The sequence below is a fragment of the Anolis carolinensis genome, unplaced genomic scaffold (assembly GCF_035594765.1).
Source record: "Anolis carolinensis isolate JA03-04 unplaced genomic scaffold, rAnoCar3.1.pri scaffold_17, whole genome shotgun sequence".
Classification (NCBI taxonomy): domain Eukaryota; kingdom Metazoa; phylum Chordata; class Lepidosauria; order Squamata; family Dactyloidae; genus Anolis; species Anolis carolinensis.
Genome location: NW_026943827.1, coordinates 1,732,323 through 1,752,389, shown reverse-complemented (window position 1 = coordinate 1,752,389; position 20,067 = coordinate 1,732,323). Strand labels below are relative to the sequence as shown.

Here is a 20,067-nt window from a genome sequence, read left to right as displayed (position 1 = left end):
GTCTCCTTGAAGGGACTGGCTCCACCTTGAAGGAGCTGCGGGTGGCCACGACTGCCGACAGGGAGCTCTGGCCTGGGATGGTCCACGAAGTTACCAAGAGGCGGAAGCGACTGAGCAAATAAACATCAAAGAATCAGTCAAAACTGGGCATCTTTATACAGTAAGGTTCACATAGGCTAACTATTTATTTATTTATAATGTCAGAAGTGAACCGAAGGTACAAGTTGTAATGTATTTGAAAACACAAACTTTTTAAAAAGAACAGCAGCAGCAGTAGATCTTAGAAAACTATTTCTTGATTTAAGGCGTTGGCGTGCTGCCTGATACCCGAACGGGGGTGGGCCGGGGATGTCAACGCCTTGGTCCTTGGGGGACATGAGAGAAGCCGCCCCGCAGGATCGTGACACATCCGGGCATCCCCTGGGCAACGTCTTTGTAGAAGGCTGATTCTCTCACAACCAGAAGCGACTTACAACAGGCTAACACATGAGTCCCCTGATGGGTGAGAAGGGCGGGGTAGAAGTGATGTAATAATAAATAACACTGACTTCTATTCAAATTTTCCCGCCCCATGTTCCCATTGGCTGCAGCTGGTGGCTCCTGATTGGCCAGGAGGCGCACCTTGGCTGGATCCTGAGCTGATTGGGCCAGGCTTCCCCGAGGCCTCCAATGGAGGGGAGAGGGAGGGCAGGAGGCAGGGGAGGGGGGGCTAGGTCCGCCCTGTGGATTATGCTGATGTTTAGCCACAGACAATGAACCTTTGGACATTTGAATAAGAGGATGGCGGTGGTATTGAGTCCAGGGAGACTTGCCAGGCACAAACGTCCTTCCAGGATGGGGACAATGACAAGTCCATGTGTGTCCATAGGGATCCTGGGTGGATCCTCAGGGTCCCGGTTCAGCCTCCCGTCCCTCTGATGTTGCTGTTATCCTGAGGGGAAGTTGCGGGTGACTGGCTGGGAAGCAGGACGGTCCTTTGTCTACTGGAAAGAGACTGAGAAGCAGCTCCAGGCGGGAGGGATCCCTGGGCAGGGGTTTTCAGAGTTCATCCGTGCCTTGCCTTCTAAATCCATAATAAAAACCAAAACCCATATGTGTGTATGTGGCACATGTGTCCGCTCACACAGACAGCCTCTAGCCTCCACAAGCAGGCTACACTCCCCACTGCTCAAAACCCAGCAAGTCACTACTTTGCACTGACATTGAGGTTACAGCGAGCACCATCAACATATACCCCAACCCCTGCCAATGTCCTCCCCAAACACTACAAACCACCATCCAAGGAATACTTTCATTTGGGGACAATTTCATCCTACATTTTGCTATTTCTTCCACCGCAGGCAGGCATCCCAAAGTTCTCCATTGCTGTGGAATTTGCATGACCCCGCCTACTGCCCTTCCCTTTCAAATCTGTCTGCAAAACAAACAACAGAATTGAGCTGCAACTAAACTTACTGCAGGAGTTTGGGAGATTTAAGTTGTAGTTTAGCCTGCATCAAGTCAGACCATTGTGACTCCTACTGGAGAATTTTTAGGAGTTATAGTTCACCTACACCCAGAACGCTATAAACCTAAACAATGATGGGTTTGGACCATATTTCCCATCCATACCTGATATGACCAGATTTGACTACTGGTGGGTTTCGAGGGGAATTGACCTGGACATTTAGGAGTAGTAGGTACTGGGATTTATAGGTAACCTCCAATGAATAAGTACTTCGAACCCCACCGATGATGGACCAGGACCAAACTTTCCACGCAGAGCCCCCATAACCAATACAACCTAATGGACAAGCTGGGGGGAAAGAAAGTTATAGTTCACCTGCATCCAGAGAAACAGTGACCCCCACCGACAATGGACCATGACCACACTTCGCACAGAGAACCCTCATGACCAACTGAACATACTGCAGGTGTTAGTGAGAAGCCAGGCAGTGACCACCCAATGACATATCTGGACCACACTTGGTACACAGATCCAAAATGCCCAACTTTTCATACTGACAGGGTTTCGGGAAGATTGAGCCACGCTTCTAGGAATTGTAGTTCACCCACTCCAAACACAATACATAACATTGAAAGACAAATAAGGCCATTCTCAAATGACCCGGGCACCGCCGGGTCCCCAAGCTAGTATTCTATAGAAACAGAGAGAGAAAGGCTAGGACATAGGGCTCATGCATTATTTCATATGATATTATAGGGTGCTCCCCCGTGCAGATAAGGAAATGGTAAAGGAAGTCACAATCAAGTGTCATGCACAAAGATTGAGAGATAAAGTGAAATCAAAGAGAATAAGTGGCATGGAATCATCTTTATTTCGTTAATTCATAAGAAGGGGAAGAAGCTGATTTGTCTTGTTCTATTCGGGGTGGGGGGTATGTGTTGTTCGATATCAAAAACAGTGTAGAAATGCAGGACTGGAGCCAGAGTGGGCCTTCGTTGGGAGCAATAGCTAGCTGGATAATGTCTGGATGGTGCTGCTTAACTTGGGTGAGAAAGCCAAGCTGAGACCACTGGGGTCCCAAAGGATGGAGACCACCTTGGTCATGAAGGGTGGAGAACGCCCGTGGTGACTTCTCTTTAGCGGCCCTTCCCTCCTTGGTGTGCCTTGGCAGGCCCCAGCCCCTGGCTTCAGTGCCCCTCCTTGCCAACGCCATCCCTTTCAATGCCCTTCCTTCCCTTTCAGGCGCAGCTGTGATGACCATTGTGAGTCCCTGCCGGAGTCAGCAGGTGTCTAGCCAATCAGCAAGTGGCTTGAGCCACAGGAAGGAAGGTGCATAGGGCATGATGAAAGCACAGGCAGCTGGAGGAAGGCAAGAGAGACAATGGGAGGAACACTCAAGGCAAAGAGACCTAGAAGAAGAGCAAGGCAAAGACTGCAGCTGGAGCTCATAGAAGGAATCAAAAGCAGAAGGTATGAGGAGCCAGCCTTGTTCCTGTTGTAGCTCAGCAAGCGGCAGAGGATTTTTCTGACATGTCTGAGGATGAGGGTTTTGATGGGTTTCAAAGTGATGACTATGTCAGTGCTAGGAGAGAATTGCTGGCAGTTGAGGCCGATGTTTTGCATTCCTATGATTGTTCAAGTGAAACCCGTTTTCTGGAAAATGGCCGTCGCTCAATGGGGAGTTTTCCCGAGGAGCCAGATTAGGTTTGAGAACAGAGGGAGTGAAAAATAAACTAATTAGACATTCGGAGAGAGTCCGTGAGAAGACCTTGAAGTCCAGGTGCATTCGGCATGATCTCATGACTACTTGGTTGGGCTTATTTTAAATGTTGTTGGCTTTATGCCTCTCAGAGGAGACAACGTTGCCAAGGGATGGGATGGCTCTCCTGTCTTCCACTGCTCTCAAGTTCATGTTTCAAGTATCAACAAGTCCCTGCTCTCGTTCATGCCTTTGTTCGTTGAAGGGTTTAGCTTTGAGAAGTTCCTGTTGCCTTGTTCATGGACTTAAGTTTGAAGTATTGCTGTGGATTTTGGCACTTTTGACTTGGGTTATTGCTATTTTGTATTTGCTATTCTTGACCCTTTTGGAATTGCTCTTTTCCCCCTTTTTACCTGCTTTCTTCAATAAACATTCTTAGATAGAACTATTGGACTTGTGTGTGGTGCTGAGTGAAAAGGCGTTTCAGTGCTAGAGCGCAACACTTCCTGCCTCCTGTCCTCTGTTCGGTTGATTTCCCGAAGCAGTCCCTCAATGTTTCCCTTGTTGTATCCCAGCCACAGGCTGGCCAGATTCAGGATGAAGATGAAGGGGATTCTGGTTTTGGGATTCAAGATCAGCAGTCTGAGGCTGAAGTCAGCTCAGAGATGCAGTTTCAGTTTGAGCAGGATGAACTGCTGATTCCAGGAGAAACAGATAACGGTCAGGCTGACATTCTTCTCTTGAGAAATGATGAGGGAGAAACTTCAGCCTTGGAAAATAATGAGGGTGACGGTTTAGCTCCTGACCAGGTGCAAGAAAACGGTAGCACAAGCAATGAGTTATCTAGAGAGGACCGTTTGTCTTGGATGGGTTCCCAGGTCCGTAGAAGTGAGCGTTTAGCTCGCAAATGAGAGTCTAGCTGTGGGAAGAGAAATGCATTCCTGAGTTGTTATTAAAGTATGCTTTCACAGATTATTCTTTGTCAGAGCAATTCATCGCTTTATCTGTGTGGATGTTTTACCTTGCCAGCGTTCTTGGATCCTTGGGCCTTGTTCTCCGGACTCTATGGACTAATACCATGCCTTGTGGATTATCTTGGATTCTTGGACCTTGTTCTTTGAACTCTATGGACTAATTCTTTGCCTTATGGATTATTGTACTTGCCATGCTGTTTGAACCTATGGACCTAGCCTTTTTGGATCATTAGACATTTAGATACATTGTGCCTCTATTGGAGCTATTGACTCTTTCACTACAACTTTGAATTACCTTTTGATTGATTGCTTGATTTATATTCTGCTTTGCTTAATAAAAAATGGGCTGTTTGCATCCAGAACCCTTGTGGAGCAACTGGTTGTTGTTTGTTGGGACCATCCAATGCTGGGAATGAATAGGCAGGAAGAGAGGACGGGTGGGAAGCAGGGCCTCTGTCCTCCTTTGTTGGGTTGCCTTCATGGGTGTCTCTGACTTTCTCTTCCTTCCAGCCATGGCTTCCAAGGCAAAGGCACTGGCCAAGCCAGCAGTGGCCAAGACAGCATTGGCCAAGCCAGCAGTGGCCAAGACAGCAGCGGCCAAGCCAGCAGTGGACAAGCCAGCAGTGGACAAACCAGCAGTGGCCAAGACAGCATTGGCCAAGCCAACAGTGGACAAGCCAGCAGCGGACGAGCCAGCAGCAGACAAGCCAGCAGTGGACAAACCAGCAGTGGCCAAGACAGCATTGGCCAAGACAGCATTGGCCAAGCCAGCAGCAGCCAAGCCAGCAGTGGACAAGCCAGCAGCAGACGAGCCAGCAGTGGACAAGCCAGCAATGGACAAACCAGCAGCAGTCGAGCCAGCAGCGGCCAAACCAGCAGCAATGGCAGACACAAAGGGCAAAGGTGGCAAAGCAAGAGCTAAAGAAACTGCCCAAAAGATCCACCAGCGGACATCAGCCATGGCCACTAACTTCCCTTTCAACATGGCTTCTCCCAAGAAACTGTGGACCGGTCTTCAGGTCGCTGCAGCCATCGGTGTTATCGTCTTTATCATCTCGATCTCCATCTGTGAGTCTCACTCTCAGTTTAGGGCAGTGGTTCCCAACCAGTGGTTCATAGACTACCATTGGTCTGCAAGAACTAAAATAGAGTCTGCGAAACATTTACAATTGTAAACCTTTATTCATTTTAATGAATCCTTTTCTATGTGGGCAGCGCAGGAGGCCGGGAGGAGGGCAAGCGATCGGTGTCAGGTGTCACGTTCTCACACCACCCAACGTCAGTCAGTCACACACATCCTTTTGTCTTGCTTGGCTATGTCAGTACTAATTTGCTGTTTGGTGATTTGATGGCTCCAGTAGTTTTACTGACCGTGAGTCATAGAATCATAGAATAGTAGAGTTGGAAGAGACCTCCTGGGCCATCTAGTCCAACCCCCTGCCAAGTAGCAGGAAATCGCATTCAAAGCACTCCCGACAGATGGCCATCCAGCCTCTGCTTAAAAGCCTCCAAGGAAGGAGCTTCGACCACGGCCTGGGGCAGAGAGTTCCACTGCCGAACAGCCCTTCTCACCGTGAGGAAGTTCTTCCTGATGTTCAGGTGGAATCTCCTTTCCTGTAGTTTGAAGCCATTGTTCCATTGCATCCAAATCTGCAGGGCAGCAGAAAACAAGCTCCCTCCCTCCTCCCTATGACTTCCCCTCACATATTTGTACATGGCTATCATGTCTCCTCTCAGCCTTCTCTTCTGCAGGCTAAACATGCCCAGTTCTTTAAGCTGCTCCTCATAGGGCTTGTTCCCCAGACCCTTAACCATTTTAGTCGCCCTCCTCTGGATGCTTTCCAGCTTGTCAACATCTCCCTTCAACTGTGGTGCCCAAAATTGGACGCAGTGTGATTCCAGGTGTGGTCTGACCAAGGCAGAATAGAATAAGGGGGAGCAGGACTTCCCTGGATCTAGACGCTCTTCCCCTATTGATGCAGGCCAGAATCCCATTGGCTTTTTTAGCTGCCTCATCACATTGTTGGCTCATGTTTAACTTGTTGTCCACGAGGACTCCAAGATCTTTTTCACACGTACTGCTGTTGAGCCAGGCGTCCCCCATTCTGTATCTTTGATTTCCATTTTTTCTGCCGAAGTGAAGTATCTTGCATTTGTCCCTGTTGAACTTCATTTTGTTAGTTTCGGTCCATTTCTCTAGTCTGTTAAGATCGTTTTGAATTCTGCTCCTGTCTTCTGGAGTGTTAGCTATCCCTCCCAGTTTTGTGTCATCTGCAAACTTGATGATCGTGCCTTCTAACCCTTCGTCTAAGAACAGAACCGGGCCCAGAATGGCCCTGCTGATGGTACTCCACTCTTGACTTCTTTCCAGGATTAACATGACATTAACATTAAGGTGAGCACCCTTTAGGTTCGTTCGCTTAGCCAATTACAGATCCACCTAACCGTAGTTTTGTCTAGTCCTCATTTTACTAGTTTGTTTGCCAGAAGGTCGTGGGGGACTTCAACAAAGGCCTTACTGAAATCCAGGTACGCTAAATCTACGGCGTTTCCTTTATCTGTTTATATATATATATATATATATATATATATATATATATATATATATAACAGATAAAGGAAATCTTTTTGATACATCACAACAATTAACTGAAGCTGGTGCAAAATGCGGCCAGCGAGGTGGCGTATCATCCCAATTCTACAACAGCTGCACTGGCTACCGATTGAGTACCAGATTACTTTCAAGGTGCTGGTACTAACTTTTAAGGTCTTACATGGTTTGGGGCCGGCATACCTGAGGGCCCGCTTATCCCCCTACCAATCCCAGAGATTACTTCGGTCCAAATACCAAAATTTGCTTGAAGTCCCTAACATCCGGACTTATCGTTTGTCTTCCACTAGGCAGAGAGCCTTCTCGATTGTAGCCCCTCATTTATGGAATGCCTTGCCAGTTGAAACTCGAACTATCCGAGACCTACTTGCGTTTCAGAAAGCTTGTAAAACCTTTCTCTTCTGACAAGCTTTCAATGGGTGAAAACTCGGGGCTATGTCTGTTCTTATTGTTATTTTAAAGCTAATTGTATTGTTTTTATCTACTTCTGTAAACCGCTCCGAGCCAAATTGGGAGTAGCAGTATACAAGTCCAATAAATAAATAAATATCCTGGGTCTGTCTATTTTGGATTTGACCTCCCCCCCCCCCCCCCCGCACCTTCTATCTATATATATAAAAGAGTGATGGCATCACAGCGACCCACAAAACAACAAAACTACAGGCCCCCCAACCTCGAAATTTGACGACACAACCCATCTTCCACGGCTCTAGGTTGATACAACAAAAAGAAAAGAAAAATAAAGTCCTAATTAGAGGGAGAGGAATAATTGCTTTTATCCAATTGCTGCCAGTTAGAAGCCTAAGCTCCTCCAACTTGGTCTCCTAGCAACCCAATAAAAATAATAAAAAACACTAAAAATAATTAAAAATGCTAAAAAAAATTAATACAATAAAATACTATAATAACAGAAAATAACTAAAAATAATACATGAAAACAATAAAATATAATAAATAAAGAAATAACTTACAATAAAATTAATTTAAAAATACAAATAACGTCAAATAAAAATTACACAACAATTTTTAACCAATACCACCACCACTTTGCCACAGCAACGCGTGGCCGGGCACAGCTAGTTTTTTATATTCTTCTCTCAATAAACATTTTATTCCTGGACTACTGGCCTCTGGTGTGGTACTGGGTGAACGGGTGCCTCAGTGCTAGGGTGCAACAATGCCAAAGGGCCACATATATGATCTCAGTGCTGAAAGGGGGATCCTTGGGGCCATCTAGTTCAACGCCAGGACTCCCTTCTAACAGGCAGTTCTTGTCATGACAACAAGAATTCATCCTTTTCTCTCATCAACTTTAGATATCTTTTTGACAAGTGCAAACAAACTACGCTCCATTGAAAAACCTATGAATCACCTGAAGCATACGATGTCAATTGGAATGAGAAATAGAAATATGAACTATGCAAACTGTAAGTAGACAATGGCCCACAGTTCTTCTTTTCAGGTTGGTTTAGGGAAGGGAAGTGCCTTTGTCTCCGAGGGGAGATCAGGTGTCCCTTGTTTTAAGGGATGGCCCTTGTATTGGAGCGGGTTTTGGGCAGTTTCTGGACTGCCATTCACTGCTTTTCTTGCTTTGGGCCTGACTTTGCAGCCTCCTCCCCAATTATCATCTTCTTCCTCAATAAAACGCAATGTATATATGTATGTATGTGGTTTGTACCACAAGGGCTCCACTGTGGCTTGATGGGTCTGGATCAAACTTACTCTTTGTTATCTGACTTAAAATAATTAAGGGGACTGAATTAAAAGAACTACCCTTTTTGGGCCCAGAGCAGAGGGAAAGGAAAGGAATGAAGCGGATTGGCTGTGACCAGGTGAAGTGGCCCTGTGTCATGTAACTAAGAACGAAAGGGGGCAAAGCAGATTGGCTGCTGCTAGGTGATGTGTGTATAAGGGGAAAGAAGGAAGCAAGGAAATACTCATCTTTCTTTTGTTCCCCTCAAACGCCTTATCGAGAACATGAGAAATTTCCACCATGTTTTTGAATATCAACATCTACAATGTGTAATGGCAGCAATTTCCCAGTGTGTGGTGTATATCACTATACATTCCAATTAGCACCAACTGCTTCCCACTTAAAACCTATATTAACAAAATGAAAAATTTAAAATCATAATGAACTTCCCATGGCCTCCTTAAAGGCACACGATGGAAATATTGTTGTCCTTCCACTAATGTTGTCGAGCAAATCCCCCTCCCAGACGTTTCTCCTGAGAGACCTTGCTCAAAGCCTCTAGACCAGGAAGCAGCTTGGGATTTTGGAGTTAAATTTGGTTTTTGGGACCCCAAGCTTGTCCCTTCGTGGTCGCCAAAATGTTGTCGAGCAAATTTAGGGCGATGCCCTCTGACCGCAGGATTCGATCCTGGCCAGCGTGGGCACTGCGAATTAAAACCCTATTTCCCACAATAATCTCACCCAGATCTTGAAGAGAGAGAACCGAGTTGTCTTTATTTCAAATCAGCTGACGCGGATGTCAAGACGCAATCGTTCGCAGTGATGACATGTCACATAATACAGTGCAGCAATTTTTATAAGCAAAAAGACAGGCGGAGCAATTCAAATCTCCCTCCCCGCCTTTCCCCGCCCAGTTCCACTCTGATTGGCTCTTTGACTGGGTGGCTTGAAATCCCCCCAATCAGATAGCTTCCTACAGTCTACCAATCAGGGACAAGGGGCGGGCTGAGCAGCGATTAATGGACAGCCAAGCAGATTATGAAAAGGATGGATGAGTCAATATGTCCAATCTACATATGTGTCTGACACGCTGCTCTGGTTTATTGACAAAGGGAGAGCTGTTTCCTGAATAATTGTGTGGATGAAGGGTGAGCTATTCTTCCTTCTGATGGCCTGCTCCGAACTCAGAAGGGGGAACAGCCCGAATAATTGTCCATGCAAGGGTAGGTGATAATCTCCTCTGGGCAGGGTACTCCAGCCCATCTGGGGGGGGGGGGGGCTGTCTGCACGTAGCTGAATCAAACCTCAGTCACTCTATTTTTTCATATATGAGGCATTTTGGGAAGGGAGACATATAGGAATACATTCATAGAATCAGAAATCATTTTGCCCACTCCCAGCCACCCAAAGGTCTAGAGTTCATAAAGTTTCATAGGAAAGTCCAGAATCCAAGGGAAAAGATTGTAAAGCATGTGGTTTAAAACTGGCTTTTTTCCTTTGCTAACTCCTTTGTCTGGGTAAACAAAAGGGAGTGCTTTTGTCACTGGTTAAGGAAAGGATTAAGGAAGTTGTTATCTCTTGCCTCAGGCTAAAAGGTCAAACATCTTTTGTGCAGAGATTTTTAGTAAACCACAGTAAACTCCAGTAAAAAAATCTCAATCACCTTCTGCTATAAATATATGAAATATAGGACATAAAGTCTTGATTTTTGAACTATCTTTTACAAAGTCCTGGGGGGGGGGTCACCTCGATCACACTAACACAGACATGGGCAAACTTGGGCCCTCCAGATGTTTTGGACTCCAACTCCCAGAATTCCTAACAGCCTCAGGCCCTTTCCTTTTGCCCCTCAGCCGCTTAAGTCACTGAATTCTTGACAGCTGATGTTCCCACCTCAACATCTTTAAACTTACTCACCCAACGACGCACAGGACTCACATCCACACAATCCCCATAAACAGCTTTGCATTCTCTGAGGAATCTTCTTTGGGGTGACACCTTCTGCTGTCAAGAATTTAATGATTGCATGTTGTTTACGTCTCATTGACCGCCCGTCTGCGCAGGGTTCCATACTTCACGCTTTAACAACACAACCGTTCAATGCTAAGGCTTCCCGGCAAATGGAACTAACTGTAGACGAGAGTCTGCTGAACAAGCCAGGACCTGCCGCAGACCAGGACTGCCATCTGTTGAGGAGTTATGAAGGTGGAGGCATTACTTTTCATTCAACCCTCATAGAGAAACTATCACATACCTACCCCCGTGGGTTCTGTTTGGTGTTTTATCCTGACAGGCCTTTTGGGGGACATTTCCGAAGGGAGAAAAGTGGTCCAGGCGCCTCTCGCAATCCACGGGCCACCTGCTTCGGGTTCTTGGTGGACAAATATTTTGGAAAATGCCATTCATAACCTTTTGGAAAAACTCCTTTTGGAAATCATAACTTTTAGAAAAGCATGACCTTTCAGAGAAGAACTGAAAACCCTTTAGAGTATAACCTTTTCTTGTGGAATACAACCTGATTTAATTATGCAAGGCAGTGGTTTCAGTTGTTAGACTGAATAACTTGTTATCTCTGATCAGTTAGGAAAACAGAGATTTGCCAGTGCATAAAACAGCAGAGCTTTAGAAGCGTTTTTCAGTGCAAAATATATATCTACTCTCCCATAAAACAATTTGTTTTATATCATGCACTCAAGAGACAAAAATGAAGTTGACTTTGGTAAAAATAACATATTTGGTTTACTCACAACCTTCATGTGTTCAGCATACAGAGGTACACAGTCCAGCGTCAGATATTTTTGAGATAGTTGTCAATGTAAGATCGCACTAAAAAGAGTAATAAGATATCTTAAGGGCACCATTGATTATTGTTTACTATTTGGAAACAATGAAGAAGATATTGATTGCTTTTCTGACAGATCTGTCTCAGGCATAATTGTGAAATTTGCTGGCAATATGTTAGTATGGTGATCCCGTAAGCAGAATAGTGTAGCATGTAGTACCACTGAATCAGAGTATGCTGCTTTGTGCGAAGTCATAAATGAGATTCAATGGTTACAACAACTGTCAGATGTTGGAGAGCAATGTAAAATTCCTATCGTGATTAAAGAGGATTCACAAGCCTGTATTGCAATGACAGAAACTGAAAATCTGAAAAACAGAACCAAGTATATAGGAGTTAAATTGTCAGAGTAATGCGCACAGCGTAGCAGCAGATGAATGATGTCAGTGGAGCGCAGAACGAAGGAACGTCAGAGACGATGTAAAAAGTATGTACAAAGTTTACTGAACAAAACAAACACTCCTCTCTGGCTCCAGCCACACATCCAAGGTCAATACAGCTTCTTACCAAATGAACTCTTTACACACTATACCATTTCCTGGATGATGCAATACATGCTAGACACAAATTTCATTTAAACACTACTAATACACACAAAAAAGTGAGTTCCTTCCTCTTGCTTCAGCTACCAGCTACCAGCGACCAGTTATCAGTCATCAGTCATTGGTTGTTAGTTGTCTGTCTGCCTAGTCTGTATGTGCTGTATTTGCTGCTCTACATAGTAAAACTGTGTGCATTGATTTTACTGACATCTCCCAGTGTCCGTTCTTCTACGCTTCAGAGCTTCCCAGCTCCAAAAGCTTCTTCACAATGAGATCGAAGGTGACCGATGATTTAAGGAATTCATAGTTTTGACAAGGACATCAGGCTGGATGTCTTGGTCAATTTGCAAAGACCACAATAACCATAACAAGGACCCTTCCCATGTTAGATAGTGTGTACATTTTAATCAAGGCTTACGTCCTACATTTCATATATTTATAGCAGAAGGTAACTGAGATCTAGTTTTAAACCACATGTTTGCACTGCTTATCTTTCTGCTTTTCCTGTATTGACACACATTTCCCAGTATTCTTTATTCTTGTGAAAAATGTCTTATATTGAAGAATGACCGAGACCTGAGCTAGGAATGAACAAGTTGCAGCACCTCAGAAGGAAATCCCTTCCACCAGGAAACTGTCAGACACCCATTTCTTGCATGGACAATAGATTTGGTCTCCCCCCTTTCATTGAACGTCGGAGCAGCCCATTTAATGCAAAGGGTGACCATCTGGTTCTCGGTTCACTTACAAAAAGTCTACGATGGCCGCAGCTGTCAACATGGACATGACACCTTTCAAAATCAAATACAGCCCATCACCAGAATTTGGCAAAGCCTGCCAGACCAAAATGTATATTTACACCCCAAGAAGCAGTCTAGAAACCCCTCCTGGACATTTACTCAATGACTCAATCATAATTCCTCGTTAATCCTCAGCCAGTCCATTGTTCCTAGATAAACCCGCCTCCTCATCCCTGATTGGTGGGGGAAGGACCCATCAGCGCATAGGAAGGCGGGGAAAAGGTGTAGCGCGGAATTCAATCCACACCTCCCATATTTTTGTTATAAAATGGTTGATCTGTAAATGTATGTCATGACTCTTGACGAACCATCGCAGATGTCATCCTTTTCCAGCTGAAACTGAATAAAAGTCGGAGTTCTTTCTTCAACATCCTGAGGGTGAGAAATTCTTTGGCTAAACCTTGATTGATCCATAGCGGCTCCCCCTCTTGCCAGGATCCTCGGACTCATGCCCGAGAGAGGAGCGGGGGATCCCCTTCAAGAAGGAAATCCCTAACGAAAAGAGCTCGATATCAACAACGCTGATAATGGTTCCCTGTCCCATCCGGCCATGGTACCTCTCTTGTAACAAAACAGCTCTCAACAGGTCACATAGTCAAAAGGAGAGAGAGGTAAGGAGAGGAGCATGTGGTCTGCTGCAGCCTCTTTTATAACTTCTCAGAAAACACAGAGTAAAGGAAGCTGCATACCAGAACATACATACAGGAAGCAGGAAGCAGCAGGGTCATAGACATACAGATTGCTAGAGAAGGCTTGAAGAAGGTTGTCATTTCCAACAAAATAAAGGCAGAGAAGGGGGCATCCGGTTCTGTGATTCTGTGAGACGGACTCCAAAAACCCATCCTAACTCTAGAAATCTTTGCAGATGCCAGATTGTCAAACGAAGTTGTGAAGTTACCATCTCACATAGAAAACACTCAGAGGGAATACGGGGAACAGAAGAAAAAATATCGTAAGTATACGTAGCTCGAGATACGGCCCCACTTTGCCATTTGGGAAAGCATGGCTGAGCAAAGCCCTTTGACTCTTGACCCCGGTCATCCTGCTCACCCCAGTCTCTTCGTTCTGCGGCGGTGCAATGGGTTAAACACCTGTGCTGTTGAACTGCTGGCCTGAAGGTTGGCAGTTTGAATCCACGGGACAGGGCGAGTTCCTGCTGTCAGCCCTAGCTCCTGCCAACTTAGCGGTTTGAAAACAAGCAAAAGTGAGTAGATAATAGATACCGCTTAAGTGGGAAAAGGCAAAAAGACGCTCCAAGCCATCATGCTGGCCACACGACCAGGAGGTGTCTATAGACAACGCAGGCTCCTCAGCTTGAAAGGGAGACGAGCGCCTCCCCCAGAGCCAGAGATGAGCACCGCCTCCAGAGCCGGAAATGAAAGGAGAAGCCTTTGCCTTTGTCTGTGTTTGTGTGTCTCATTGTCGTCGTAATCAAGGCACTGAATGTCTGCCTGTGTCTGTTTATAGGCTGTGATCCGCTCTGAGTCCTCCTGGGGAGAGGGGTGGAATATACGTAAAGTGTATTATTATTACTATTATTATTCTTAGGAGCCTTGTTCAACAAAGAGACCAAGTCTGTGAATGGCTGGGACATCTTTGGGAACAATCTCTACTATATTTCCAAAAGCAAAAAGTCCTGGTTTGATGCTGAGAACTTCTGCCAGTCCAGAGACTCCCACTTGGCCTCCATCCTGACCAACGAGGAACAGGTTCCGTATCTCCTTCCTTCCTTCCTTCTTCCTTCCTTCTTCCTTCCTTCCTTCCTTCCTTCTCTCCCTCCCTCCCTCCCTCCATCCCTCTCTCCATCCTTCCTTCCTTCCTTCCTTCCTTCCTTCTTCCTTCCTTCCTTCCTTCTCTCCCTCCCTCCCTCCCTCCCTCCATCCCTCTCTCCATCCTTCCTTCCTTCCTTCCTTCCTTCCTTCCTTCTCTCCCTCCCTCCCTCTCTCCATCCTTCCTTCTTCCTTCCTTCCTTCCTTCCTTCCTTCCTTCCTTCCTTCCTTCCTTCTCTCCCTCTCTCCCTTCCTTCCTCCCTCTCTCCTTCCTTCCTTCCTTCCTTCCTTCCTTCCTTCCTTCCTTCCTTCCTTCCTTCCTTCTCTCCCTCTCTCCCTCCCTCCCTCTCTCCTTCCTTCCTTCCTTCCTTCTCTCCCTCCCTCCCTCCCTCCCTCCCTCCTTCCTTACTTCCTTCTCCTTCCTTCCCTCCTTTCCCCTCCCTCCCTCTCTCCCTCCATCCTTCCTTCCTTCCTTCTTTTCTTCCTTCTCCTTCCTTCCTTCCTTCCTTCCTTCCTTCCCTCCCTCTCTCCCTCCCTCCCTCCCTCTCTCCATCCTTCCTTCCTTCCTTCCTTCCTTCCTTCCTTCCTTCCCTCTCTCCCTCCCTCCCTCCTTCCTTCCTTCCTTCCTTCCTTCCTTCCCTCCTTTCCCCTCCCTCCCTCCCTCCTTCCTTCCTTCCTTCTTTACTTCCTCCTCCACTCTGCCACGCTGTTTCTCTGCATCGCTCCCTTGCCAAATGGGCGCTTTAATACTGCCATTTCTATGGCTGTCCCCTCCGCTTCAATGGCATCATGACCAACTGATTCCTTTATTATTACTCCTGCTATTTGCTTATCGTATATCTATTGCAGCGCCACAACGCAATGACACCATAATGCGTTCGCTCTCTATTGCAGAACTACATCGCTGCTCAGATTGTGGACCCTTTCTGGATTGGCCTCACAGACGAAAACGTGGAAGGCCACTGGGAATGGTCAGATGGCTCCGAAGTGACGACAGAGTGAGTGCGGTACGGTGGGCTTTTGGGAGGGATGGGCTTCCTTCTGGAGGTCTGTGTCCTTGGCCTCCTTTGGGCAAAACGCAGAGAGGCCTCTGTTCCGCGTGTCCCTGAGGCCCGGCCTGGACGGACCATCAGCCCAGCCCAAGAAGGAGGGGCCCTTGTGTCCCCGAATGGGAGCCACTGGGGAGAGAGGGAAGCCCCCTTCGAGGACCTGCTTTCCCTGCAGCCTGCCAACACACAGTCCCAAACTTTCCAAAAGGCTTCTAAAACGGCAAAACTTCTCTTTTCCCAAGAACAATGCCAAGGATCAGATCTGTGTTTTTCCTACAGCAGAAACCAACTCTTTGCAACGTAAAATGACTCCAAGATGCACTCCTTCCTCTTCCTTTGAGAAAAGGAGGCAACGTGACCAGAATTCTGCTTTCCCGTGGCAGATCTGCCACTCCCCATACACGATCTCCACAGAGCATGGCCCTTTCTCTCACACTTTTTGAAATATAATGAGGTCCCTTATATAGCAACTAGCTGTGCCCGGCCACGCGTTGCTGTGGCTTTTTGGATTTGTTTGTTGGCCAGGTGGATTAGCAGCAAACTCTCAAGCAACCAGAGATGACTCTCAGTTATCCGACATCGACCGCTCCCCACGGGTGCCGGTTAAATGAGAGTCGACTGTCATAGCATTAATGCAAACTCTCAAGCAACCAGAGATTACTCTCAGTTATCTGACATCGACCACTCCCCACGGGTGCCGGTTAAATGAGAGTCGACTGTCATAGTATTAATACATACTCTCAAGCAACCAGAGATGACTCTGCGTTATCCGGCATCGACCACTCCCCAAGGGTGCCGGTTAAATGAGTCGACTGACATAGCATTAATACAAACTCTGAAGCAACCAGAGACGACTCAGTTATTCGGCATCAACCATTCCCTTGGGTGCCGGTTAAATGAGAGTCGACTGCCATAGCATTAATACAAACTCTCAAGCAACCAGAGATGAGTCTCTAATGTCCTGACCATTTCTAATTTACACTAAACATCAAAACTGAGGCCCTGGGCTGATTGGGTTGCTAGGAGACCAAGTGGGCAGAGCTTAGCCTTCTAACTGGCAGCAATTGGATAAAAAACAATTATTCCTCTCCCTCTAATTAGGACTTCATTTTTCTTTTCTTTTTGTTGTATCAACCTAGAGGCGTGGATGATGGGTCGTGTTGTCAAATTTCAAAGTTGGGGGGGCTGTAGTTTTGCTGTTTTACCGGTCGCCATGATGCCATCACTCTTTTATATATATAGCAATATTTTGTTGATGTCGTCTCAAAATTGTAAATTACTGTCAGGTTGTTTGGCCAGCCTGAAACACCCTGGCTCCATCTCAGTTTCCCGGCAGATGTTAATTCTTCTTGATTGGTGTTGGTAAAGACAAGCCTTGTGTTGACTTCCTTCTTAACATTGTAAACAATTCCTTAACTTAAAAGAGCCATTGTCTCCAATTATGTAAACACTCCCCCCCCCCCAAAGTTCAACAATTAATCATTTGTCACAGTTCTCATCAGCAACTTTTAATTACAGTTCAACAAGCAGGTAGTTAGTCATTGCAGGCCTTAATTCCTTTTAGAATGGTGTCTTCCAATTATTAGGTTTCATTCATTAATCTTTCATACAATTGTTTCAAACCGTATCTATATATATAAAAGAGTGATGGCATCACGGCGACCCACAAAACAACAAAACTACAGGCCCCCCAACCTCGAAATTTGACAACACAACCCATCATCCACGCCTCTAGGTTGATACAACAAAAAGAAAAGACCAATAAAGTCCTAATTCGAGAGAGAGGAATAATTGCTTTTATCCAATTGCTGCCAGTTAGAAGGCTAAGCTCCTCCAACTTGGTCTCCTAGCAACCCAATAAAAAATAATAAAAAACACTACAAATTAATACAATAAAATACTATAATAACAGAAAATAACTAAAAATAATACAAGAAAATAATAAAAGATAATAAATAAAAAGATAACTTACAATAAAATTAATTTAAAAAATTGCAAATAACGTCAAATAAAAATTACACAACAATTTTTAACCAATACCACCACCACTTTGCCACAGCAACGCGTGGCCGGGCACAGCTAGTATCCTATTAAATCCACATTTTTCAAATCTGCACACCATATTTCATCACGACAAACCCTCCTGACAGATGGCCATCTAGTCTCTGCTTGTTCTACTAGCCATAAAAAGACCCCCAGAGAGGAGAAGGGAAGGTCATCCCCAAAGTGCCAGCCTCAGGCGCTGACCAGAAGAGAGCGGAGGGAACTGGCCCTGACCGCCCGTCCCTCCCTCCCTCCCTCCCTTCATGGGGCCCTTCCCTCAGGTAGGCCTCCGCACCAGCTTCCTCGTTGTGTCTGAATCCTCTTCCGATAAAGGCACTTCCCCCCTCAGGGACTGGGCTGGCCGCAAGCAGAACTTCTCCAGGGACCACGAAGCAGCGGAGAAAGACTGCGCCTTCGTAGAGCATTCCCCTGGCCACTTGCGCTATTCCTGGAAAGACGGTAATTGCTACGGACTCAAAAGATGGGTTTGTAAGGAAGCCATAACGGTCACAAATGATAAATTCAACCAAGGTTTCTGAAATGATATGAGGAACCAAGATGGAATGCTGCTGCTTTCAGTCTCCAGCTTTCATAGCTGCCTGTCCACAACTCATGGAATAAACCTGGTCCATGCAACCTCCACAGAGGGACTGGTGTGCCTGTGTTTTATTCGGTGCAAATTGCAGTCATCCTCTTGATCCCAGTTCAGTCCGGGGCTGGCTGTTCCCTTGATAAGGAGCTCCCTACGGAAGGGAGGGTCGAGCTAGAGCAGGTGTTACGAGTCAGACGCCAGCCAATATAAATAACTCAGTTTATTGCAGATTAATAACAGGAGCTACCCTGTTTCCCCGAAAATAAGACAGTGTCTTATATTAATTTTTGCTCCCAAAGAAGGGCTAGGTCTTATTTTCAGGGGATGTCTTATTTTTTCATGAAGAAGAATTCACATTTATTGTTGAACAAAAAAAATGAACATTACAAGCTAACATAACCAGACAAACTGTGAAACCTATCAAGAATGTCTTGTTACTGCCACTATTCCATATACAACAATCTATGGTACATGGAGGGCCACAGGAAACAGCTTGTGGGGTTTGCAGATTGCCCATCTCACACATACACTCAGCATTCAGGTGGATGGTCAGAGCACTCTTTTAAGGTCAATGGAAAGTGGGTTTTGCACTACAAGTCCCATCAGGCCTTAGCTATGGAATGGTGGGCGTTGCAGGCCAGCAATGTCTACAGCAGAATGCATGCAAGGAATGGCTTCCTCTGGGTCAAGATGAGCCACATATGGAGTAAATGCTTTGGAAGAAAGAAAAAGCATTCACTCCATATGTGGCTCATTTTGAGGAAGCCATTCTTTGCATTCATTCTGCTGTAGACATTGCTGGCCTGCAACTCCCACCATTCCATAGCTAAGGCCTGATGGGACCTGTAGTGCAAAACCCACTTCCAAAAAGTAGAAATAATAATAATAGACCTTTCTTGAAAAATGTACCTGGTTCTCAAACACTATCTGGCACACATCCAGTGAGGAAGGAGGCAGGAAAGGCAGCCACGTGGAAGGTGAGGAGGTGGGAAAATGAGAAGGCAGGAAGAGTGCATGCCTGGCCAAAGGGAAAGAGAAAGGCAGGAGAAAAGGATCTCATGCACACAGCTTAAGGAGAAGCTGCTTCTCTCGCTTTTTCCTTCCCCTCTTGAGCGAGTGCCGGCCAAAGAGGGAAGCAAGGGAAGGGAGAGGGGAAAGCATGAGCGACGACGCTTTCACACAGCACCAGCCGAGGAAGGAGAAAGGAGCCCCGGCGGCAGCGGCGGCGGCGGCTCCCTCCTAGGTCTTATTTTCGGGGGAGGTCTTATATTTGGCAATTCCCCCAAACCTGTACTAGGTCTTATTTTATGGGGATGTCTTATTTTCGGGGAAACACGGTAGTTACAGAGAACGGTCAACTCCTTTGTTTAAACAGCTCCACTGGCTACCAATAAGTTTCCGGGCCCAATTCAAGGTGCAGGTTATTACCTATAAACGGTTCAGGACCTGCCTATCTCCGTGATCGCCTCCTCTCCTACGAGCCAACGCGAGCCCTGAGATCATCCGGGGAGGCGCTCCTCTCGCTCCCGCCTCCGTCTCAAATGCGGCTGGTGGGGACGAGGGAGAGAGAGGGCCTTCCTTCTCGGCAGTGGCCCCCATCCCGGCTCGGGAACTCTCTCCCTAAGGAGATCAGGTGAGCTCCTTCCCTGCCCATTTTCCGTCGGGAATTGAAAACATGGTTGTTCCAGAGCGCGTTTAAATGAACAGGCCCAAAAGAGCTGTTATTAGAATGCTTCTTTCTGTTTTGAAAGCATATGGCACTTTATCACTGTTACTTATTTCCATGATACAGCACTTTATGAAACCTGTCCCCACTGGGTTGCTTTTAATTACCCTGATTTTATCTGCTTGGATTTTAATGTATTTGTCCATTATTTTATTTTGTGTATTGTTGGAATGTTTTAAGTTTATGTTAAATATGTTGTTGTTGTTCGGGCTTGTCCCTGTTGTGAGCTGCCCCGAGTCCCTTCGGGAGATGGGGCGGGATATAAAAATAAAGTTTATTT

The 20,067-nt window shown here is 46.0% G+C and overlaps 2 protein-coding genes and 1 pseudogene across 5 annotated transcripts in view; 2 read left to right on the top strand and 1 right to left on the bottom strand.

The window, feature by feature from the left end:
• LOC134294568 (zinc finger protein 850-like) overlaps positions 1-20,067 on the bottom strand; it is a 256,756-nt gene that overhangs the window by 83,135 nt on the left and 153,554 nt on the right. The window lies entirely within an intron of this gene.
• The window catches only part of LOC134294578 (zinc finger protein 658B-like), an 85,268-nt pseudogene that overhangs the window by 43,579 nt on the left and 21,622 nt on the right, over positions 1-20,067 (top strand).
• LOC134294592 (CD209 antigen-like) lies at positions 2,761-18,115 on the top strand. 3 transcript variants are annotated; one of them, XM_062966157.1, is made up of 8 exons: positions 2,761-2,917; positions 4,631-4,672; positions 4,733-5,188; positions 8,048-8,158; positions 13,474-13,560; positions 14,157-14,317; positions 15,272-15,375; positions 17,819-18,115. In XM_062966157.1, the coding sequence occupies exons 2-8, from the start codon at positions 4,633-4,635 to the stop codon at positions 18,006-18,008; spliced, it is 1,149 nt and encodes a 382-aa protein (XP_062822227.1). In that variant the 5' UTR covers positions 2,761-2,917; positions 4,631-4,632; the 3' UTR covers positions 18,009-18,115. The 3 variants fall into 3 exon arrangements, with proteins under 3 accessions (XP_062822227.1, XP_062822225.1, XP_062822228.1); XM_062966155.1 differs by having other exon boundaries at positions 2,762-2,917; positions 4,631-5,188; XM_062966158.1 differs by lacking the exon at positions 14,157-14,317 and having other exon boundaries at positions 2,762-2,917; positions 4,631-5,188.